Consider the following 21,142-nt stretch of genomic DNA (forward strand, 5'->3'; position numbering starts at 1 on the left):
TAACTCTGAGTAATCTATTAGTCCTGAGTAATCCTGTAACTCTGAGTAATCTATTAGTCCTGGGTAATCCTGTAACTCTGAGTAATCTATTAGCCCTGTGTAACCCTGTAACTCTGAGTAATCTATTAACCATGTGTAATGCTGTAACTGAGTAATCTATTAGCTCTGAGTAATCCTGTAACTTTGAGTAATCTATTAGTCCTGAGTAATCCAGTAGCTATGACTAAACTCAAGGAAAGTAAATCGATCTAAAACTGAATTAAACTAACTAAACTAAACTGATCTAAAGTAAACCAACTAAACTAAACTAACTAACCTGATCTAGAGTAAAGAGTGGTCACCGTTCTCACCTTCACCTTCACCGTAGCGTTGCTAAGCGACGAGCAGGAGAGAAAAACCTCCAGCTGGATTTTCACGTCGGGGTCGTTCACCTCCGCCCGGCAGGAGCCGCACAGGAAGTGGAGCCTGGCCAGGACGACGCAGAGAAAACGAGACACAAACAATATAAGATCTGCATCAGAACAACACAAGAACGACACTAGGACACCACAAGAACAACACCAGAACGACACCAGAACGACACCAGAAAGACACCTGAACAACACCAGAACGACACCAGAACACTAGAACGACACCAGAACAACACGAGAACGACACCAGAACACCACCAGAACGACACGAGAACGACACCAGAACACCACCAGAACGACACCAGAATACCACCAGAACGACACCAGAACGACACCAGAACACCACCAGAACGACACCAGAATACCACCAGAACGACACCAGAACACCACCAGAACGACACCAGAATACCACCAGAACGACACCAGAATACCACCAGAACGACACCAGAACACCACCAGAACGACACCAGAATACCACCAGAACGACACCAGAACACCACTGGAACACCACCGGGACACCACCGGAACACCACCGGGACAACACCAGGACACCAGAACGACACCGGGACAACACCGGGACAACACCAGGACAACACCAGGACACCAGAACGACACCAGGACAACACCAGAACGACACCAGGACAACACCAGGACAACACCAGGACAACACCAGGACACCAGAACGACACCAGGACAACACCAGAACGACACCAGGACAACACCAGGACAACACCAGGACAACACCACGACACCAGAACGACACCAGGACAACACCAGAAACAACACCAGGACAACACCAGAACGACACCAGGAACGTCCCTGAAGACAAAACCAGACAAATCTGCGACCTAGTCGCTTCGCTTTATATCTGGCGGAGTTCCTCAGGGTTCACATCTGGGTCCTCTGCTGTTTGTCTCACAGTGAATACATTCAGAGAATCCCGTCTCTCTGCTGCTCTACTTTCATATCGACACTTTATTTAAAAATGTTTCTTCTTCACAATAATTGAGGTGACGGAGGATCAGGTTACGGTGTTTCACTGCAGATCTCCAGGTCGTCGCTTCCACAGCGCGAGCAGGTCGGCCAGGAGAACGCAGAGTCCTGGTCCACGCCCACAATCACTCCTGCACAAACACACACACACACACACACACACACACACACACACACACACACACACACACACACACACACACACACACACACACACACACACACACACACACACACACACACACACACACACACACACACACACACACACACACGGAGCTGATTTCACACACTGACACAGTTACATAACTTTATGTATTTTACGACGCGCTGATAAAGATAAACGATAAGAATGTCAAGAGATAAACTCACACAAACATATATAGAGAGATACACAGAAATGAGATAAACACACACACACATACACACACACGTGTGTGTTGTGTGAGTGTTTTATTTTTTCGCACCACCTGAACAAACACAAGGCCTCGGTCAGAGAGCGACGGCTTGACCTTTGACCCCGGGCCGGCACATGCTGCTCCGCTCCACATTTACATAATGAGGAACCAATCGGGAGATAACTGTGTGTGTGTGTGTGTGTGTGTGTGTGTGTGTGTGTGTGTGTGTGTGTGTGTGTGTGTGTGTGTCCTCATCCGAGCCGGAGGCTCTAAAGATATTTAAGAAAAAGCCTGTAGGAGCAGAACCTCGGCAGAACCGACCTGAGAGGCGGCACAGGGAGCCGGGCCACGCCTCCTCGCCGAGGGCGTCCAGCCTCACAGGCCGGGGCGGGATGGAGGCCTCGGGGTCAGGGGGGCACAGCCGGACCACCGTCTGCTCCACACAGAGGAGGACGCCTGCACAGGTGGAGACCCGCCATCAATAATGACACGAGTCGTCGCTGCGATGAAGAAATGCTGAAATGCTGCTCAGTGAAACGGCGGGTTGCCATGTTGGCTGACTAGCAGCTCACCAAGCTGCTTAAAGCTGGAGGAAATACTGGAAACCTGCAGGTTGATTATTAATCTCTCCTTCCTGCTCTTGTCAGTATTACCCCCCCCCCCCCCTGTCTGTGTTATTGATATCATAGTATGTTATTATCACGGTGTATTATTACACCCTGGGTTATGTAATAAGTCTAGAAACATTTATTCAGCTGCATTCTGAAAAATACGTCTGGGTTTTCTTAGTGCACATTATACATTCTTATTTATTTATCCTGCTCAAACTTGCATTACTAGCGCCAGTCTTAAGAAGTAGAAATAAATGCGATTAATCACGTGTAATTACAGAAAACCGTGCGATTAATTCGTTAGTAGAAATAAGTGCGATTAATCGCGCATAATTACAGAAAACCGTGCGATTAATTCGTTAGTAGAAATAAGTGCGACTAATCGCGCGTAATTACAGAAAACCGCGCGATTAATCCGTTAGTAGAAATAAGTGCGATTAATCGCGCGTAATTACACAAAACCGTGCGATTAATTCGTTAGTAGAAATAAATGCGATTAATCACGTGTAATTACAGAAAACCGCGCGATCAATTCGTTAGTAGAAATAAATGCGATTAATCGCGTGTAGTTACAGAAAACCGCGCGATTAATTGGTTAGTAGAAATATATGCGATTAATTGCGTAAAATTACAGAAAACCACGCGATTAATTGGTTAGTAGAAATAAATGTGATTAATCGGGTGTAGTTACAGAAAACCGCGAGATTAATTGGTTAGTAGAAATATATGCGATTAATTGTGTACAATTACAGAAAACCACGCGATTAATTGGTTAGTAGAAATAAGTGCGATTAATCGCGCGTAATTACAGAAAACCGTGCGATTAATTCGTTAGTAGAAATAAGTGCGACTAATCGCGCGTAATTACAGAAAACCGCACGATTAATCCGTTAGTAGAAATAAATGCGATTAATCGCGTGTAGTTACAGAAAACCGCACGATTAATTGGTTAGTAGAAATAAATGCGATTAATCACGTGTAATTACAGAAAACCGCGCGATTAATTCGTTAGTAGAAATAAATGCGATTAATCGCGTGTGATTACAGAAAATCGCAAGATTAATTGGTTAGTGGAAATAAATGCGATTAATCGCGTGTAATTACAGAAAACTGCGCGATTAATTGGTTAGTAGAAATAAATGCGATTAATCACATGTAATTACAGAAAACCGCGCGATTAATTCGTTAGTAGAAATAAATGCGATTAATCGCGTGTAATTACAGAAAACCGTGCGATTAATTGGTTAGTAGAAATAAATGCGATTAATCGCGTGTAATTACAGAAAACCGTGCGATTAATTCGTTAGTAGAAATAAGTGCGACTAATCGCGCGTAATTACAGAAAACCGCGCGATTAATCCGTTAGTAGAAATAAATGCGATTAATCGCGTGTAGTTACAGAAAACCGCGCGATTAATTGGTTAGTAGAAATAAATGCGATTAATCACGTGTAATTACAGAAAACCACGCGACTAATTCGTTGGTAGAAATAAGTGCGATTAATCGCGTGTAATAACAGAAAACTGCGCGATTAATTCGTTAGTAGAAATAAATGCGATTAATCGCGTGTGATTACAGAAAATCGCAAGATTAATTGGTTAGTGGAAATAAATGCGATTAATCGCGTGTAATTACAGAAAACTGCGCGATTAATTGGTTAGTAGAAATAAATGCGATTAATCACATGTAATTACAGAAAACCGCGCGATTAATTCGTTAGTAGAAATAAATGCGATAAATCGCGTGTAATTACAGAAAACCGTGCGATTAATTGGTTAGTAGAAATAAATGCGATTAATCGCGTGTAATTACAGAAAACCGTGCGATTAATTCGTTAGTAGAAATAAGTGCGACTAATCGCGCGTAATTACAGAAAACCGCGCGATTAATCCGTTAGTAGAAATAAATGCGATTAATCGCGTGTAGTTACAGAAAACCGCGCGATTAATTGGTTAGTAGAAATAAATGCGATTAATCACGTGTAATTACAGAAAACCACGCGACTAATTCGTTGGTAGAAATAAGTGCGATTAATCGCGTGTAATAACAGAAAACTGCGCGATTAATTGGTTAGTAGAAATAAATGCGATTAATCGCGTGTGATTACAGAAAATCGCAAGATTAATTGGTTAGTGGAAATAAATGCGATTAATCGCGTGTAATTACAGAAAACTGCACGATTAATTGGTTAGTAGAAATAAATGCGATTAATCACATGTAATTACAGAAAACCGCGCGATTAATTCGTTAGTAGAAATAAATGCGATTAATCGCGTGTAATTACAGAAAACCGTGCGATCAATTGGTTAGTAGAAATAAATGCGATTAATCGCGTGTAATTACAGAAAACCGTGCGATTAATTCGTTAGTAGAAATAAATGCGATTAATCGCGTGTAATTACAGAAAACCGTGCGATTAATTGGTGAGTTCCTAAACCGACTGGCGGCACTAATGGCGACGCACCGCGTTCCCTCAGGGCGTCTCTGAACGCCATGCGGCAGGCGGCGGGGGACTGCAGCGCCGTGACGACGGCGGGCGTTAGCACGCAAGACGGCTTGATGCACAGGGGCAGCGTGCGGCGGAGGAGGCCGGGGTCGTCGGTTCGATCCCCCTGCAGGCTGCCGTCCGTCAGCACCAGCCAGAAGTCGGGGCGGCCGCCGCCGCCGCCCTGAGAGGAAACATTATTATTATTATCATCATGAGACTTTATAATCACTTTATTAGTTACATTTCAACATTTCTTCCTCAGTCTTGAGGTTCAATTCTTCAGTTTCGTACCTTCAGTTTGTGCGAACAGTGAAATCAGACCCACCTGCATCCTCTGGTACAAAACTGTGGCCACGAAGCTGCAGCGGCACGTTTTCACCTCATCCTGACGGCAAAACAAGTGTTTTAGTCCAAAAAACATCCGTGTGTTACAGTGTTATAACAAGTTACTGTGTGTTTATAAGTTAGTGTTATAACATGTTACAGTATGTTTATAAGTTAGTGTTATAACATGTTACAGTATGTTTATAAGCTAGTGTTATAACATGTTACAGTATGTTTATAAGCTAGTGTTATTACATGTTACAGTATGTTTATAAGTTAGTGTTATTACATGTTACAGTATGTTTATAAGTTAGTGTTATTACATGTTACAGTATGTTTATAAGTTAGTGTTATTACACGTTACAGTATGTTTATAAGTTAGTGTTATTACATGTTACAGTATGTTTATAAGTTAGTGTTATTACATGTTACAGTATGTTTATAAGCTAGTGTTATTACATGTTACAGTATGTTTATAAGTTAGTGTTATTACATGTTACAGTATGTTTATAAGTTAGTGTTATAACATGTTACAGTATGTTTATAAGTTAGTGTTATTACATGTTACAGTATGTTTATAAGTTAGTGTTATTACATGTTACAGTATGTTTATAAGCTAGTGTGTTATTACAAGTTACAGTGTTATGTTAGTGTGTTTATATGTTACAGTGTGTGTTATTACATGCTACAGAATGTTTATAAGTTACAGTATGTTATTACACGTTAGTGTTTATAACTTAGTGTGTTATTCTAAGTTAGTGTGTTTATATATTAGTGTTTATAAGTTAGTGTGTGTTATTACAAGTTACAGTATGTTTATAAGTTAGTGTGTTATTCTAAGTTAAAGCGTTATTATATGTTAGTGTTTATAAATTAGTGTGTGTTATTACAAGTTAGTGTTATTATATGTTAGTGTTATTATATGTTAGTGTTTATAAATTAGTGTGTGTTATTACAAGTTACAGTATGTTTATAAGTCATAGTGTGTGTTATTATAAGTTACTGTTATTATATATTAGTGTTTATAAATTAGTGTGTGTTATTACAAGTAAGTGTTATTATATTTTACAGTGTTTATATGTTATTCTGTTATTACAAGTTACAGTGTTTATGTTACTGCATGTGTGTGTGTGTGTGTGTGTGTGTGTGTGTTACCCGCAGGATGTCCCGGAGGTCCCTGTCTTCAGGTTGGACATAGAGCGGAGACGAGGTCCGGGGCTCGGCGGGCCGGACCGAGCCGCTCTGACCCGACAGCAGGTAACAGAAGCTGGGGGGCGGAGCCACAGCGCCACCTTCCTGTCAACCAGCAAGCAGACGTCCTTCATAAAGATACGTAGACCTATAGATACCAGATCACTGGGTTTTTTTATATTTTGCTTTTGTACGTGTCACATGACAGGCGAGACGTACCGCGGGGGCCCTCGGGGGGCTTCCATGGCGCCTCACCGGTATTCTCGGGGGCCACAAGCTGTCGATGAGGCTGAAGAGCCAGCAGCTCCTGAGGAAGAGGAGGAGGAAGAGGAAGAGGAGGAGGAGAGTGATGAGCTGAGATTTTTCCCGCCACTGCAGCCCGGCAGGGCGGAGCGGAGAGCGGCAGCTTGAACCCCAGCCCACACCCGCCATCAGGTCTCAGGCAAGAGCCCCCCCCCCCCCCAGACGCCGGAGTTCACAGGTTCACATCCCCCGCAGGACGAAAGCGGGAACTGCAGCTGTCGGGCCGACGCCCACGCGCCGGCTGCGGGACCCGACCTGCCAGGCGGCCCTGCGACACACTGACGCTTTGTGAGGAGCCGGTTCGACAGCCCGGTCCGGTTCCCGACGGGAGGCTCGCCGCGTCACCCCCCCCCCCCCCCCGTCACACATCCTGGCTGGCTGCTTCGCTCGCTGCAGGTTCTCTCAACATGTGTATTGTAATGTTTTTTTTGTTTTGTTTTTTACAACACCGAAGCCACATTCAGAGAGAGTGAAGGCAAAATGAGAGGAAAAACAGATTGAATATTTGGATTTTATTTTATTTTTTTTAACCTTTTCTTACCGTTTTATTTTTTTAATTTATTTCATTTTATTTATTTTTTACAACATCGAAGCCACATTCAGAGAGAGAGTGAAGGCAAAATGAGAGGAAACATAGATTGAATATTTGGATTTTATTAATTTTTTTTAAACATTTTCATATTTTATTTTCTTAATTTATTTCATTTTATTTTATTTTATTTTTTTACAACATCGAAGCCACATTCAGAGAGAGTGAAGGCAAAATGAGAGGAAACACAGATTGAATATTTGGATTTTATTTTATGTTATTTTTTTTGTTTTTTACCTTTTCTTATTGTTTTTTTTTTTTTATTTATTTCATTTTATTTTTTTGTTTTTTTTACAACATCGAAGCCACATTCAGAGAGAGAGTGAAGGCAAAATGAGAGGAAACGCAGATTGAATATTTGGATTTTTTTTTTTTTTTTTTTTTTACCTTTTCTTATTGTTTTATTTTTTTAAATGTATTTAATCTTATTTATTTTACAACATCGAAGCCACATTCAGAGAGAAAGTGAAGGCAAAATGAGAGGAAACAGATTGAATATTTTGACTTTTTTTTAATTATTTTTTTTTTTTTACATTTTCTTATTGTTTTATTTTTAATCTTAAATTTTTTTTTTTTACATTTTCTTATACATTTTTTTTTTTTTTGTGCACTGACAACTCTTATTTCCCCGTCTTCAGTCAAAGCACCCGAACAGTGAACGAACAAAACTTCATTTTCAATGTTTTCACTCCTCAAAAGTAGCCTCTGTTAGCTCTGAGGAAGCGTCTGTGTGGAGCTCTTTGTTAGAACGAGGCCCACAATCAGCGTAGAGAATGTGTTTTTACTGCTGAACTCACAATATGAAGAATATTTGGATTTTAGCTTTAGTTTCATGTAGGTTCTCACTAAAAAGTGAACAAACAGGTCCATTTTTAAATCAAAGCTGAAAACCCTTTCTTTTTTTTTTAGGTTGCTTTTAACTCTGGTCTCGGGCAGTGTGTTTATTCTGGATGCTGTTTTTATGAATGTCTGGAAGGCTTCCAACAACCTGCAGCACCGTCGCTCCTCCCACAGTCAGCACCTGTGTTTTATGTATTGTTTTTAATGTATTATTCTTGTATTTGTTTCTTAATGTATTATTTTTTTATAGCTTTGTTAAAGCACTTTGGGTACCACTGGGTTATTGTAAAGGGCTGTACAAATAAAATTTGATTGATTGATTAACTAAAACAAGTGAGTCAAAGAAAACATGACGTTGGTTTGTTTGTTTTGATGTGAGATGCTGGGATTAAACGAAGGCACATCACATAAAGAGGTTAAGGTTCATGGATGCCAGAGGCCAAAAGGTTAAAAAAAAAAAAAAATGAGGAAAAACTGGTTTCGGAAAAAGGAAAAACACTGGAAAAAAAACCAAGTATGATACTTTAGGCAGGTTTCTGGGTACAGGTGAACACGTCTTCAGCTTTAATTTCAGTTTTAACATGTTTTATCGCAGCGCGAAGCTTCGTCAAGTCGATAAAGGGTCAACAGCTGGACCGTGTGTTCAGTGCCTTTGTGATGAAAGGAGTTCTTTTAGGCCCGGCGACAACCCTTTCAAGTGAAAACACAAAGCCGTCCTTCTGCACGTGCTCAGTCGAGCCAATCAGAACCAAGAAAACACGACTTCGATGTGTCTGTTCTCTGGTTCTTCCCGAGTCAGTCTGTAGGAAAGTGATTAAAAGCGTCAGGGGTGTGGAGGTCGGAACGACGGGGGGGGGGTAGAGTGTCTTTCTGAGATTTCTGGGTACGTCGGCGGAGGTGAAGCGGCTCCACCTTCTTGGGAAACAAATCAGCAGCTGATTTAAACCGGAGCCGCCCCCACGTGTTTTTTCTCCCCGTGGCGGCCCGTACCGACCGGGGGGGACGAGGCCATCCATCACCGGCCGACCGCGGGAAAAAAAAAAAAACCCGACGGGCGGCGGACGTAAACAGAGCCGGGGCGCCGCGCGAATGTTCCCGTGTCACTTCTGCTAACTGCTGCTAATCCTGGAGGCGACGCTGGAAACGGCCGGCGAGCCACAAGGCCGGGATCACTTTACATGTAAACACCGCGGCAGACCCACTCAGAGACCGGCCATTGTGTTGGGAATGAGGCTGTTTGTGCTTTAGGGGGGGCATTCGGGGGGTGGGGGGGGGGCATTCATACATGAGGGACTAAGGACAAGATATTTGTATGTTTATTAAACACGGAGCTCAGAGGAGGCTCCTTCGCCACAGACGTTCGAGTCCAAGCTGCTTCTGACCGGCTGAAAAACCACAAAAACAACCCGGAACACAAAATGTCTTCAAAAATAAGCTGGAGACAAAAAAACAAAAAAACAAAAAAAAAAAAAAAAAGCTATTTTCATAGTGTGCTGAGACACAAATAAAAAATGCAAGGTATTTTTATATGGCAAAAGGTAGACGGCAAGGCAAGGCAAGGCAAGGCAAGGCAAGGCAAGACAAGACAAGACAAGACAAGACAAGACAAGACAAGACAAGACAAGACAAGACAAGACAAGACAAGACAAGACAAGACAAGACAAGACAAGACAAGACAAGACAAGACAAGACAAGACAAGACAAGACAAGACAAGACAAGACAAGACAAGACAAGACAAGACAAAATAAAATAAAATAAAATAAAATAAAATAAAATAAAATAAAATAAAATAAAATAAAATAAAATAAAATAAAATAAAATAAAATAAAATAAAATAAAATAAAATAAAATAAAATAAAATAAAATAAAATAAAATAAAATAAAATAAAATTAAATAAAATTAAATAAAATTAAATAAAATTAAATAAAATTAAATAAAATTAAATAAAATTAAATAAAATAAAATAAAATAAAATAAAATAAAATAAAATAAAATAAAATAAAATAAAATAAAACAAAACAAAACAAAACAAAATAAAATAAAGCAAAGCAAAGCAAAGCAAAACAAAACAAAACAAAACAAAATAAAAACAAAACTGTATTTTACATTTTTCATCATCAGTCAATCATATGGTCAAACTTTCAATATTATCATTTATATATATATATTAAAAAAAAATGATGGATGGACTGATGGATGGATGGATGGACGGACGGTGTTCCTCACCTCTCTCTGGTGAGCCTCTGCACCACCTTGATGGCCCTCAGCGTGCAGTTCCTTCCCTGCCACTGGAGGCAGTAGTGATGGAGAAGGTCGGTGGAGGGCAGCAGGTGGAGCTGCACCACGCTGAACGTACCGTAGTCGTCCTGGACCAATGCGCACAACCTGCGGCGACAAACGGCACGAAGACAGACACAGTTTCACTTTCTGCTTCGGCCAGCGAGCGAAAAGAAGCTGAAAGCAGAGACGGTCCGGAAAGTCGGAGCTCGCTCGCTTTCTTTCTCGCTTTCCTATTAGTGCATCAAATTGAAGCATTTAAGCCTAAAATTATACGAGAAGTAATCTAAGAACTGTTCCAAAACTAATCTGAACACAAATATATCAAAAATAGAGGTTATTTAAGTTAAAAAATACAATGGGGATTAAATTAAGCCCTAAAACTGGCCCAAAGTTCAGAACTGGACGTAAAACTCAAATAAACTAGATAAGAAAGTAGTTTAATTAAACCTGTAAGTCAGTCCAAAACCACCCTAAACACAATCTTTAGATCAATTATTATGGAAGTTAGGGCATTTAAGCCTAAAATAAAGTTTCAAACCAGTCTGAAGATAATACTTAAATTAATCTGAAACTAATCTAAACTCACCCTTACTTAACATTTTGCATGAAAGAGGTGGAATAGCAACGTGAAACTGCTTCAGTATAAAAATGCCTTGTAAAGTTTGGCTGCAGTCTGAAGGCTGCTTCCAAGACCAGGCAGGAACAAGTTTGAAATCCAGCCTACAGCAAGTCGTAAACAACTCCGCATGCAAATCAAAACTGCAATCTCTGGCCGGCGTTGTGAGGAGAAGTGCAGCGCAAATGCCAAAAGCTAGTGCAAAAAAACAATCCTGAAATTAAGTTCAAATGAGTCTGAAATGTCTAAAACGTGTTGTGGAGAAACGCAGAATCAGTGTTCAGTCGTAAGAACGACTGACATGTAGATCCAAGTAACGCCGCCATCAGCTGAGCGCCGCTCAGGCCTAAAAATCAGATCCTCAGGCCACATTTACACGACGACAAGAACCAACTTTCTTCTCTAAAAAACCTCCGTCCACACGTCTCTATGAACTCGGCTCAACACGAGGCTCCAGGACATGTAGTTCACCTGCCAGGCCTCCAGGGGCGCTGTGACTCACCACACACACCAAAAACACAGAAGGAGACAGAGCACATAGAACTTTAGAAGTAGGATCTTGCTCATAAACCTATATATAATTCTAGTTCTATAGGTCTATGGCCCTGCTGCTCGCGTCAGCAGCTTCTAGTTATATAGGTCTATGGCCCTACTCCTCCCGCTGCTAGCATCAGTAGCTTCTAGGTCTATAGGTCTATGGCCCTACTCCTCCCGCTGCTAGCGTCAGTAGCTTCTAGTTCTATAAGTCTATGGCCCCGCTCCTCTCGTCAGTAGCTTCTAGCTCTATAGGTCTATGGCCCTGCGCCTCGCGTCGGTAGCTTCTAGTTCTATAGGTCTATGACCCCACTCCTCCTGCTGCTCGCGTCAGTAGCTTCTAGTTATATAGGTCTATGGCCCCGCTCCTCCTGCTGCTCGCGTCAGTAGCTTCTAGTTCTATAGGTCTATGGCCCTGCTCCTCCTGTCAGTAGCTTCTAGTTCTATAGGTCTATGGCCCTGCTCCTCCTGCTGCCAGTGTCAATAGCTTCTAGTTCTATAGGTCTATGGCCCTGCTCCTCCTGCTGCTCGCGTCAGTAGCTTCTAGTTCTATAGGTCTATGGCCCCGCTCCTCCTGTCAGTAGCTTCTAGTTCTATAGGTCTATGGCCCTGCTCCTCCTGTCAGAAGCTTCTAGGTCTATAGGTCTATGGCCCTGCTCCTCCTGCTGCTCGCGTCAGTAGCTTCTAGTTCTATAGGTCTATGGCCCCGCTCCTCCTGTCAGTAGCTTCTAGTTCTATAGGTCTATGGCCCTGCTCTTCCTGCTGCTAGCCTTGGTAGCTTCTGTAGCTCCACCGCAGCTTGTCGTCCCTGATTGTTGTTGTTATTTGATGACATCACAGACCGCGGTGGGGGGAGGGGCAATTATGTCAAATTTTTTCCACTTTTTTACTGATGGCACAAGCCGGGGTTTTACAATTTCCCCATTCTGGGACCTATTTTCACGCTTCTAAAACCGCCTCGTGTGGACGACAGGCCTGAAACATCTGGTTCAGGTGAACCGGGTTCCTGGTTTGGATGGTCCCGAGACCACATAGTACTCCCAAAAGTTGTCCATAACTAGTCCACAATTAGCCAGAAACCAGTGCAAAACTACATGTAACTAATCACAAAACTGGAAAAACAGTCAAACAACTAGTCACAGAGTGAGTCTCACTTTTTTACCGACGGCACAAGCCGGGGTTTTACAATTTCCCCACTTTGGGACCCGTGTAAAAAAAAAAAAAAACGTTTTCACGCTTCTAAAACCGCCTCATGTGGACGACAGGCCAGAAACAGCTGGTTTAGGTGAACCGGGTTCCCGGTGTGGACGGACCCCCAGTGAGTCTGGAGAATTTTGTCCTGAAGCCAGACGCGTATAAACCATAGTTCCTCCACACCGATGCGACTGCGCCTCAGGCGAGGAGGAGACCCGGTTCGGGGTTTAGACCTGACAAGACCCCCACGCGTTTGCGCCGCCGGCTGTTTTTGACGTCTCTGCTGACAGGAGACGACCTTTGGCCCACAAACCAGGAGCCGCTTCAACAGTTCCTGCTTTCTCGCGTCAGCCCGACCGGTCGAGTCAGACTCTCAAAGCTGCTTCTGTCAAAAAGCTTTTCCAACCTCACAAATTCAACCGAGCGTGAGTCTACAAATAAACAACACACTAATGTGAAGGGCTAAAACCAGTCACAAACTAGTGTGAGATTAAATCGACCAAAATGCCCCAAAACTAATCTAAACTAGTCTACAAACAGGGTCCGGAGCTCCCAGGGAGTGAAAAAAAACAAGAAAACCTCCAAACCAGTTCAAAATGCATCCAAAACAACAATTAACTCGTATAAAGAGGATTAAAAAAAGCCAAGACAATCATAAATATGTCTAAAGTGAAACAAATGAAAGACAAATTTACAACCAATACAACATGCAAATCCAGAGAAAATTTGTAGAAAAACAAGACAAACTAGTAATAAACAAACAAATTAAGTCTAAAACCTTTCGAAAAGTGTAGTTCAAAGAGAAAATGGTTAAAAATGAAGTGAGCGAGGCGCCACCCTTCACCCCTAAACTGTTTACCGCTACCGTAGAAAGTGTGACGTATATAGAAATACACCAAACTATCAAGTTGGATTTTCATTACGATGACTATCAAAATAAAAGCGCCAAGTCCCAGGAGAATACGGACTGAGAGTCATGACGCCACGGAGGAAGACTTCTTTCTGATTGGCTCTACTGAGCATGTGCAGAACGACGAGTCACTACTAGCAGCGCATCAGAAAAGTTGCGTTTTCTCCCGTTGCCACGGAGACGGAGTCACAGTGTTTTTTGAAAAAAAATTCGAGGGAGCCGTTTTCAAAAAAACTTGGGTTTTCGGCGACAACGACAGGCGTCGTCGTGTGAACCGACGTCCAGAACACATCAAAGGAAGTTGGCTTTCACTTCAAAGTGTCATTTAAACGGAGCTTTGGTTAATAGTGTGATGTGGGTGTGGAGTCCGTGGTGGTGGTGGGAAGAGGAGGAGGAGGAGGAGGAGGAGGAGGAGGAGGAGGAGGGACAGTGGCGAGGAGGTGACCCGACCGTGTGACTCCTCTGATTTGATGACATTGAAGACGCTACACGAGCCTGAACAGGCCGCCGGGCCCAGACAGGCCCGACCAACCCTGAGTAAACAGCAGAGTTCATCCACGGCTCGAGGAGGAAGAGGAGGAGGAGGAGGAGGAGGAGAAGGAGGAGCAGCAGGGCCTGGCCTCGTCCGAACCACCTGACGGACCTCTGGATGTTTCCTCCCGCCGTGAACGCCGCCTGTGTTTGTGTCTGCGTTGGAAATAGATCAGTAAATAACATTCCTGACGCGTCGCCTCCGACCAGGTTTATTCTCAGTTGTTTGTTCAGAAATAAAGCGGCGGTGATGTTCGCCGAGAGCAGACGGACCCGCGGCGAGGAGAACGTCTCTGTAAACAAGGAGTCGACACATCAAAGTAAAACAAAAAACAAAAAAACCAAACGGCGGCTCACCGTCGCCCGTCTGATTGATCGCCTGGCGAACTCGCTTACTTCGCACAGATTCCACCATCAAAGCGTTTCTGTTGAACGTCTGGAAACCAGAAAATACTTGGAAAAACATTTCGTACGCCGCCGACGTTGCCTCAGATCAAGAACGACTTCAGCAGAAATAATGAACCACAGTACGACCGGTCATTTTGTTGTTCGGTTTTTTGGTAAACCAAATCAAACATAATAAACACTGATCTGGCGAAGTTCCAGGTCTCCTGATTGGGGGGGGGGGGGGTTCCGTGCAGACATGCAGACCTCCGAGGTGGACCAAAGTGGACTGAGTCAGTCGCTTTGGATGTTGTACTTTTTACGATGAAACAACAACGATTCCACACCGTTTTTTCCAAATTAAACAAAAAGCAACGCACTCGGGGCTGCTTTCGCTGGACTGGGCCGACCCCCCCTGAGGACCAGGCCTCCGACACACCGGAGCAGCAGACACTTCGAGTGCTTCACACGTTTGAGCTAAAAAAAGGGCGTCCGCTGTATGATGGGCGGTGCATTGTGGGTAGTTCACGACCCGGCTGACATCAAACACAGTGCTAGCTGAGCATTGATCAAAGGAACTCTCCTAATGGATCAGGAACCATGGAAAGAACTTTCCTAATGGATCAGGAACTATGGAAAGAACTTTCCTAATGGATCAGGAACTATGGAAAGAACTTTCCTAATGGATCAGGAACCATGGAAAGAACTTTCCTAATGGATCAGGAACCATGGAAAGAACTTTCTTAATGGATCAGGAACCAAGGGAAGAACTTTCCTAATGGATCAGGAACCATGGAAAGAACTTTCCTAATGGATCAGGAACTATGGAAAGAACTTTCCTAATGGATCAGGAACCATGGAAAGAATTTTCTCAGAAACAACAGGAACCAAAAAGTACCAAGAAGAATAAAAGTAACGGGAATCATCGTGGGACCTTTGGTCCAAGTACCAGATACCATGCTGGAGACCACATGGCCACTGGGTAGGGTAGGATCTGTACCATCCTCCAGCTCAGGTCCTCTACCAGAGGCCTGGTACTCCGAGGTCCTCTACCAGAGACCTGGTACTCTGAGGTCCTCTACCAGAGACCTGGTACTCTGAGGTCCTCTACCAGAGACCTGGTACTCTGAGGTCCTCTACCAGAGGCCTGGTGCTCCGAGGACAGTTTGCCATCACGATAAGCGCTGTCGTTGGAGGCGGTCCAAGGAGATCAGCGTCTGTTGCCATGGAGACGCTGGGGTCCAGAAAATGAGTTCATGAATTAGAACTACGAAATAAACGAGTGCAACACGAGCTGCAGACCGACGACATCACTGATGGACGGGGAGCAGGAGGAGAGCACTGAGCAGTGGATCCAAAACAAATATGAATAATACCTCATAACATAAAAATATACATATATAAATTAAAAATGAACAGAAGCATTGTAATAAAGAGTGGAGATCTGTGGCTGTGAGCTGAGCGTTAACATGAACTTTCACTTTTGGAGCTGCGAGTCTGAACACACACAGATTGTGTGACCAGACACCTGACAGAGCGGAGAAAACAAGACTTCCTCAAACAGGGACCCCCCTCGCTCCCGCCGCCGCCGCCGCCGCGCCATTGGCCGCTTTCAGGAATTTGTTTTTGCGAACGATCGCAGAAATTCTCGGCAGCTCAGGTTTTCTTCCAGGAAGTACGATCCACTGCTCTCTCTCACACACACATATACACACACAGAGGGCCTCATTGGTGTGTGTGTGTGTGTGTGTGTGTGTGTGTGTGGGGGGCGGAGAGGCGGGACTCTTGCCTGGTCGCCGTGCACCAATCAGAACGCTCGTAGCGGTAAACAGGACTGAAACAGGATCCCGGCAGCACATTGTGTTCCTCTGAGCAGCGCACACAACACACACACACACACACACACACACACACACACACACACACACACACACACACACACACACACACACACACACACACACACACACACACACACACACACACACACACACACACTCCTCTTTGCTCTCTTCCTCCTCACACTTAATCTTCTTGTTTATTCTCCTTGGAAAGAAAAAAAACAAAAAAAAACAAAAAAAAAAACATTTTTTACGGGAACTTCACATCATCTTCTTCTTCTTCAGGCACAAATATCAGCAGGCGGGTCCCAGAAACACTACACACACACACACACACACACACACACACACACACACACACACACACACACACACACACACACACACACACACACACACACACACACACACACACACACACACACACACACACACACACACACACACACACACACACACACACACACACACACACACACACGTCGCAGAACTTATCGGTACACGATCGACTCGCCGTGAACACGCCTGAAAACTTGTCTCTACACACACTGAATACTTCCCGTCCAGCCAGGCGGCTCAGCCTCGCTTCCCAACACACACACACACACACACACACACACACACACACACCTACACACTTTGATACTCGAGTAAAACCAACACACACACACACAAACACTTCAGGCCTTTTTTCTCAGCTTGCATGTTCTTCCTGTGCGCGAGAAATTACGTGTTTTGTGGGTGTTTTTTTTTTTTTTTTTTTTAAATAAATGAAGATTTATTGGAGGTGTCTGACCTGCTGACCTCCTCCCTCGGGACTGTGGGGCAGTTTCCTCCCGGAGGGTGGGGGCGTTTGTTTACCCGGCATGATCGGAACAAGCGTCAAATTACAGCCCGGCCAGCTGACCAGAGAGTGTGTGTGTGTGTGTGTGTGTGTGTGTGTGTGTGTCCCTCGTGGCTCGATCAAACACAACTTTTATTACTCAGCAAAAAACAAAAACAAGCAGCTGAGAGGACGTGGAGGTCAGGAGGGCTGGAGCAGGGCCGAGCAGGTCAGAGCCACAAATACACTTTTAATATGGACCGTTTGTTTTTTTTTTTTTAAATCTCCACACGCAAAAAAAATCCTCTTGATCCGTCTTTCGTTTTCATCAAAATCTGCATTAAAACTTTTACTTCCACCTCCGAACTCAAGAACTATTTGAAACTTCACTTGCTGGACAGAAAGAAGTAGTTTACTTGTGACGTTTACTGTTCAATAATCACTTAAAAAGCAATGAGATTAAATAAATAAACATTATTCTGGACCAGTGAAGGAATCTGGAAAACAACAATCGTGTGAATATGTGAGGTTAATGATACGTCTGTGTGTGTCTATAAATATAAATATATTTGTATATAGGGAGAAAGTTTCACTTTAAAATGTTACTTGAAGGCTGATTGAGAAAGCGAAAGTCATCTGTTTTACTTTGAAAAGCCGAATTTAAGGGCCACAAGTGGTAATTGTGCAGCAGGTTGCCAGGTTGGCTGACCAGGAGCCGCCACACTGCTGAAGCTGGAAGAACCACTTTCAAGTAAAATATTAATTTATACTCCTTTCTTTCCCTGGATCTCCAGTATTGTGTGTGTGTGTGTGTGTGTGTGTGTGTGTGTGTGTGTGTGTGTGTGTGTGTGTGTGTGTGTGTGTTACAGTACATTATTGCCACTTTGTTCATGTAATAATTTTACTTTATTTCTACAAAAATCTAAATCGTGTCGGAGCTGCACTGAAACTAAACCCAGACTCATGTTAGATATTTATTAATTCATGTTGTTTTTATTATTTTGCTGATCTTGTAGAGAAACAGTTTCACTAAAAAGCTTAAAAGGACGTTATAAAAACAGTCTTTTACTTTAAATCTAGCCTCTGTGTGCCGAGTCGACATTAATTCTGTGGTTTTCCCGCAATAAATATCATGACAAGCTTCAGTCATCAGGAGAAAAACTATGCGATTAATCGCAATTAATTACAGAAAATTGCGCGATTAATTAGCTAATCTTTTTAATCGATCGACAGCACTTAAATATATATATAGAGAGAGGTTATAAAGGCTTTTGTTATACAAGTGTGAATATGTGGATGCATGTAAATATCCAGTAATGTCTATGTATCCACATTATTTTCCATCTTATGTTAATTATGCCTTTTAGAAAACGAGTTCCCGACATAAAGCTTATTGTAATGAATAAACTATTAGATTATTTAATATGTGACATCACAATACAAGTATTTAACATCGTCCACTTGTTAAAACAGACGACATTCGGCGTTTCAACGTCTCATAGCTTCTTTTCGCTCATGAGGGAAAGTTTTTTTTTTAGGTTTTAGTCGCGTTTCCTTTCTTTTCTTTGCCTCGTCTGTCGTGATTCACAAGTTAGAGACTGTAGACAAGAGGTGAAGGATGATTTGGTGGAGCTGCATCAATTTCCTCTTTTGGTTTTAGTGAGAATAAAAAACAACAACAATGGGATTGAGACAGAGAGCAGGTTACCTGGTCTGACCTTCCCCGGGAGGAGGAAGAGGAAGAGGAGGAGGAAGAGGAGGAGCTCTGGACTTGAGGACGGACACGGGGGACCAGCTGGACACGGGGACGGAGTAGACCCGCTGCACCGTCACGCTCACTTCCTGCTCCACGCTGCCGGCCTGCCCCAGGCCCTCCATGGCCTCCAGCAGGGAGACGCAGGGTCGACCGGAGAGCCTGGCGGCGAGGGAGGGGGCGGGGCCAGTGGTGGGGGCGGGGCCAGTGGTGGGGGCGGGGCCCGAGGACTGAGACAGGAAACGGGAGGCGAGTACAGCTTCAGAGAGTTTCGACTCAGAATGATTCACAAGCAGAATTTAAAATCCGATTTCGATCCAAAAATCATGGTAAAATTTCAAAATAATAAGAATCAAGGTCAGATTTAGAGTCGAAACCGAAATCTAATTAAGAACCAGGATTGAAATCTGAATTGTTCAAGATTCCAAATCAGTCAATTCACCTTAATAACAATTCAACTTGGTGGTTTTATTTTGACAGTCACCGTAATAACAATTCAACTTGGTGGTTTTATTTTGACAGTCACCGTAATAACAATCCAACTTGGTGGTTTTATTTTGACAGTCACCATAATAACAATCCAACTTGGTGGTTTTATTTTGACAGTCACCATAATAATCTAACTTGGTGGTTTTATTTTGGCAGTCACCGAAATAACAATCCAACTTGGTAGTTTTATTTTGACAGTCATCATAATCAACAATTCAACTTGGTGGTTTTATTTTGACAGTCATCATAATCAACAATTCAACTTGGTGGTTTTATTTTGACAGTCACCATAATAACAATCCAACTTGGTGGTTTTATTTTGACAGTCACTGTAATAACAATCCAACTTGGTGGTTTTATTTTGACAGTCATCATAATCAACAATTCAACTTGGTGGTTTTATTTTGACAGTCACCATAATAACAATCCAACTTGGTAGTTTTATTTTGACAGTCACCATAATAACAATCTAACTTGGTGGTTTTATTTTGACAGTCACCGTAATAACAATCCAACTTGGTAGTTTTATTTTGACAGTCACCATAATAACAATCTAACATGGTGGTCTGTCCACTAGAAGGTTCCGTCAGTGTTCTTTACTACGTGTGTGTGGTTTCATAACAAAAACAAATAACAGCACCCCCTAGTGGCCCAACGTGAAAACTACATCATTTTCACCATTTCTGCCGTTTCTATGGAAACATTTAAAAAAAAGATGTTAATTATTGGGATTAACTCAAAATTCCAAGTGGGTTCGTGTGTTTGAATTGATCCAACCGACCTGCGGGGGGCGCCACTCCTCCCCCGCCTCCAGCGGCACCAACACCTTCCCCAGGTGAGGCGGTGGGCGGATCGGGGCGGGAAGACGGGAGGAAGAGGAGGAGGAGGAAGAGGAGGAGGAGGACGGGACCTTCTGGCTGAAGTGTGTGTTGAGGATGACGGGACGACTGAAGCCCTCCACACAGAGACTCTGCCTGCACACACACACACACACACACACACACACACACACACACACACACACACACACACACACACACACACACACACACACACACACACACACACACACACACACACACACACACACACACACACACACACACACACACACACACACACACACACACACACACACACACACACACACACACACGGAAATTGTTTGAAAGGATTAGTTACTTTTTATTTCAGTAACTGAGTAACTCAGTTTTGTGTCATGCGGTGGTGATTTTCAGTAACTGAGACGATGCTGCAGAGCGTGTGTGTGTGTGTGTGTGTGTGTGTGTGCGTGTGTGTGTGTGTGTGTGTGTGTGTTAAAGGTTAGAGAGGGGAAGACGGTTCAGTTAGAAAAGTGTGTTTGAGATGCGAGTCGTCAACCAGCTTCTGATAACAAGTTTAAAATAAATGGAAACAGTCATATGTCATCGAGAGATAAGAAACCATCCTCCCACACACACACACACACACACACACACACACACCGATATAAGATACACACACAGATACCAGATACAATCAAAGACAGAGCTCACACACACACACACACACACACACACACACACACACACACACACACACACACACACACACACACACACACACACACACTTCACGTCAGGAACATGTATAAAACAA

General features: G+C 43.1%; 1 protein-coding gene across 1 annotated transcript in view; it reads right to left on the minus strand.

The window, feature by feature from the left end:
• The window catches only part of spidr (scaffold protein involved in DNA repair), a 46,501-nt gene that overhangs the window by 2,876 nt on the left and 22,483 nt on the right, over nt 1–21,142 (minus strand). Inside the window, 10 exon segments of the mRNA XM_080503317.1 lie at nt 351–465; nt 1,441–1,534; nt 2,123–2,257; nt 4,877–5,081; nt 5,226–5,285; nt 6,380–6,520; nt 6,635–6,722; nt 10,376–10,534; nt 18,971–19,245; nt 20,286–20,478. Coding sequence (XP_080359443.1) covers nt 351–465; nt 1,441–1,534; nt 2,123–2,257; nt 4,877–5,081; nt 5,226–5,285; nt 6,380–6,520; nt 6,635–6,722; nt 10,376–10,534; nt 18,971–19,245; nt 20,286–20,478 — 1,465 coding nt within the window.

Source organism: Blennius ocellaris, assembly GCF_963422515.1.
Source record: "Blennius ocellaris genome assembly, chromosome: 10".
Lineage (NCBI taxonomy): Eukaryota > Metazoa > Chordata > Actinopteri > Blenniiformes > Blenniidae > Blennius > Blennius ocellaris.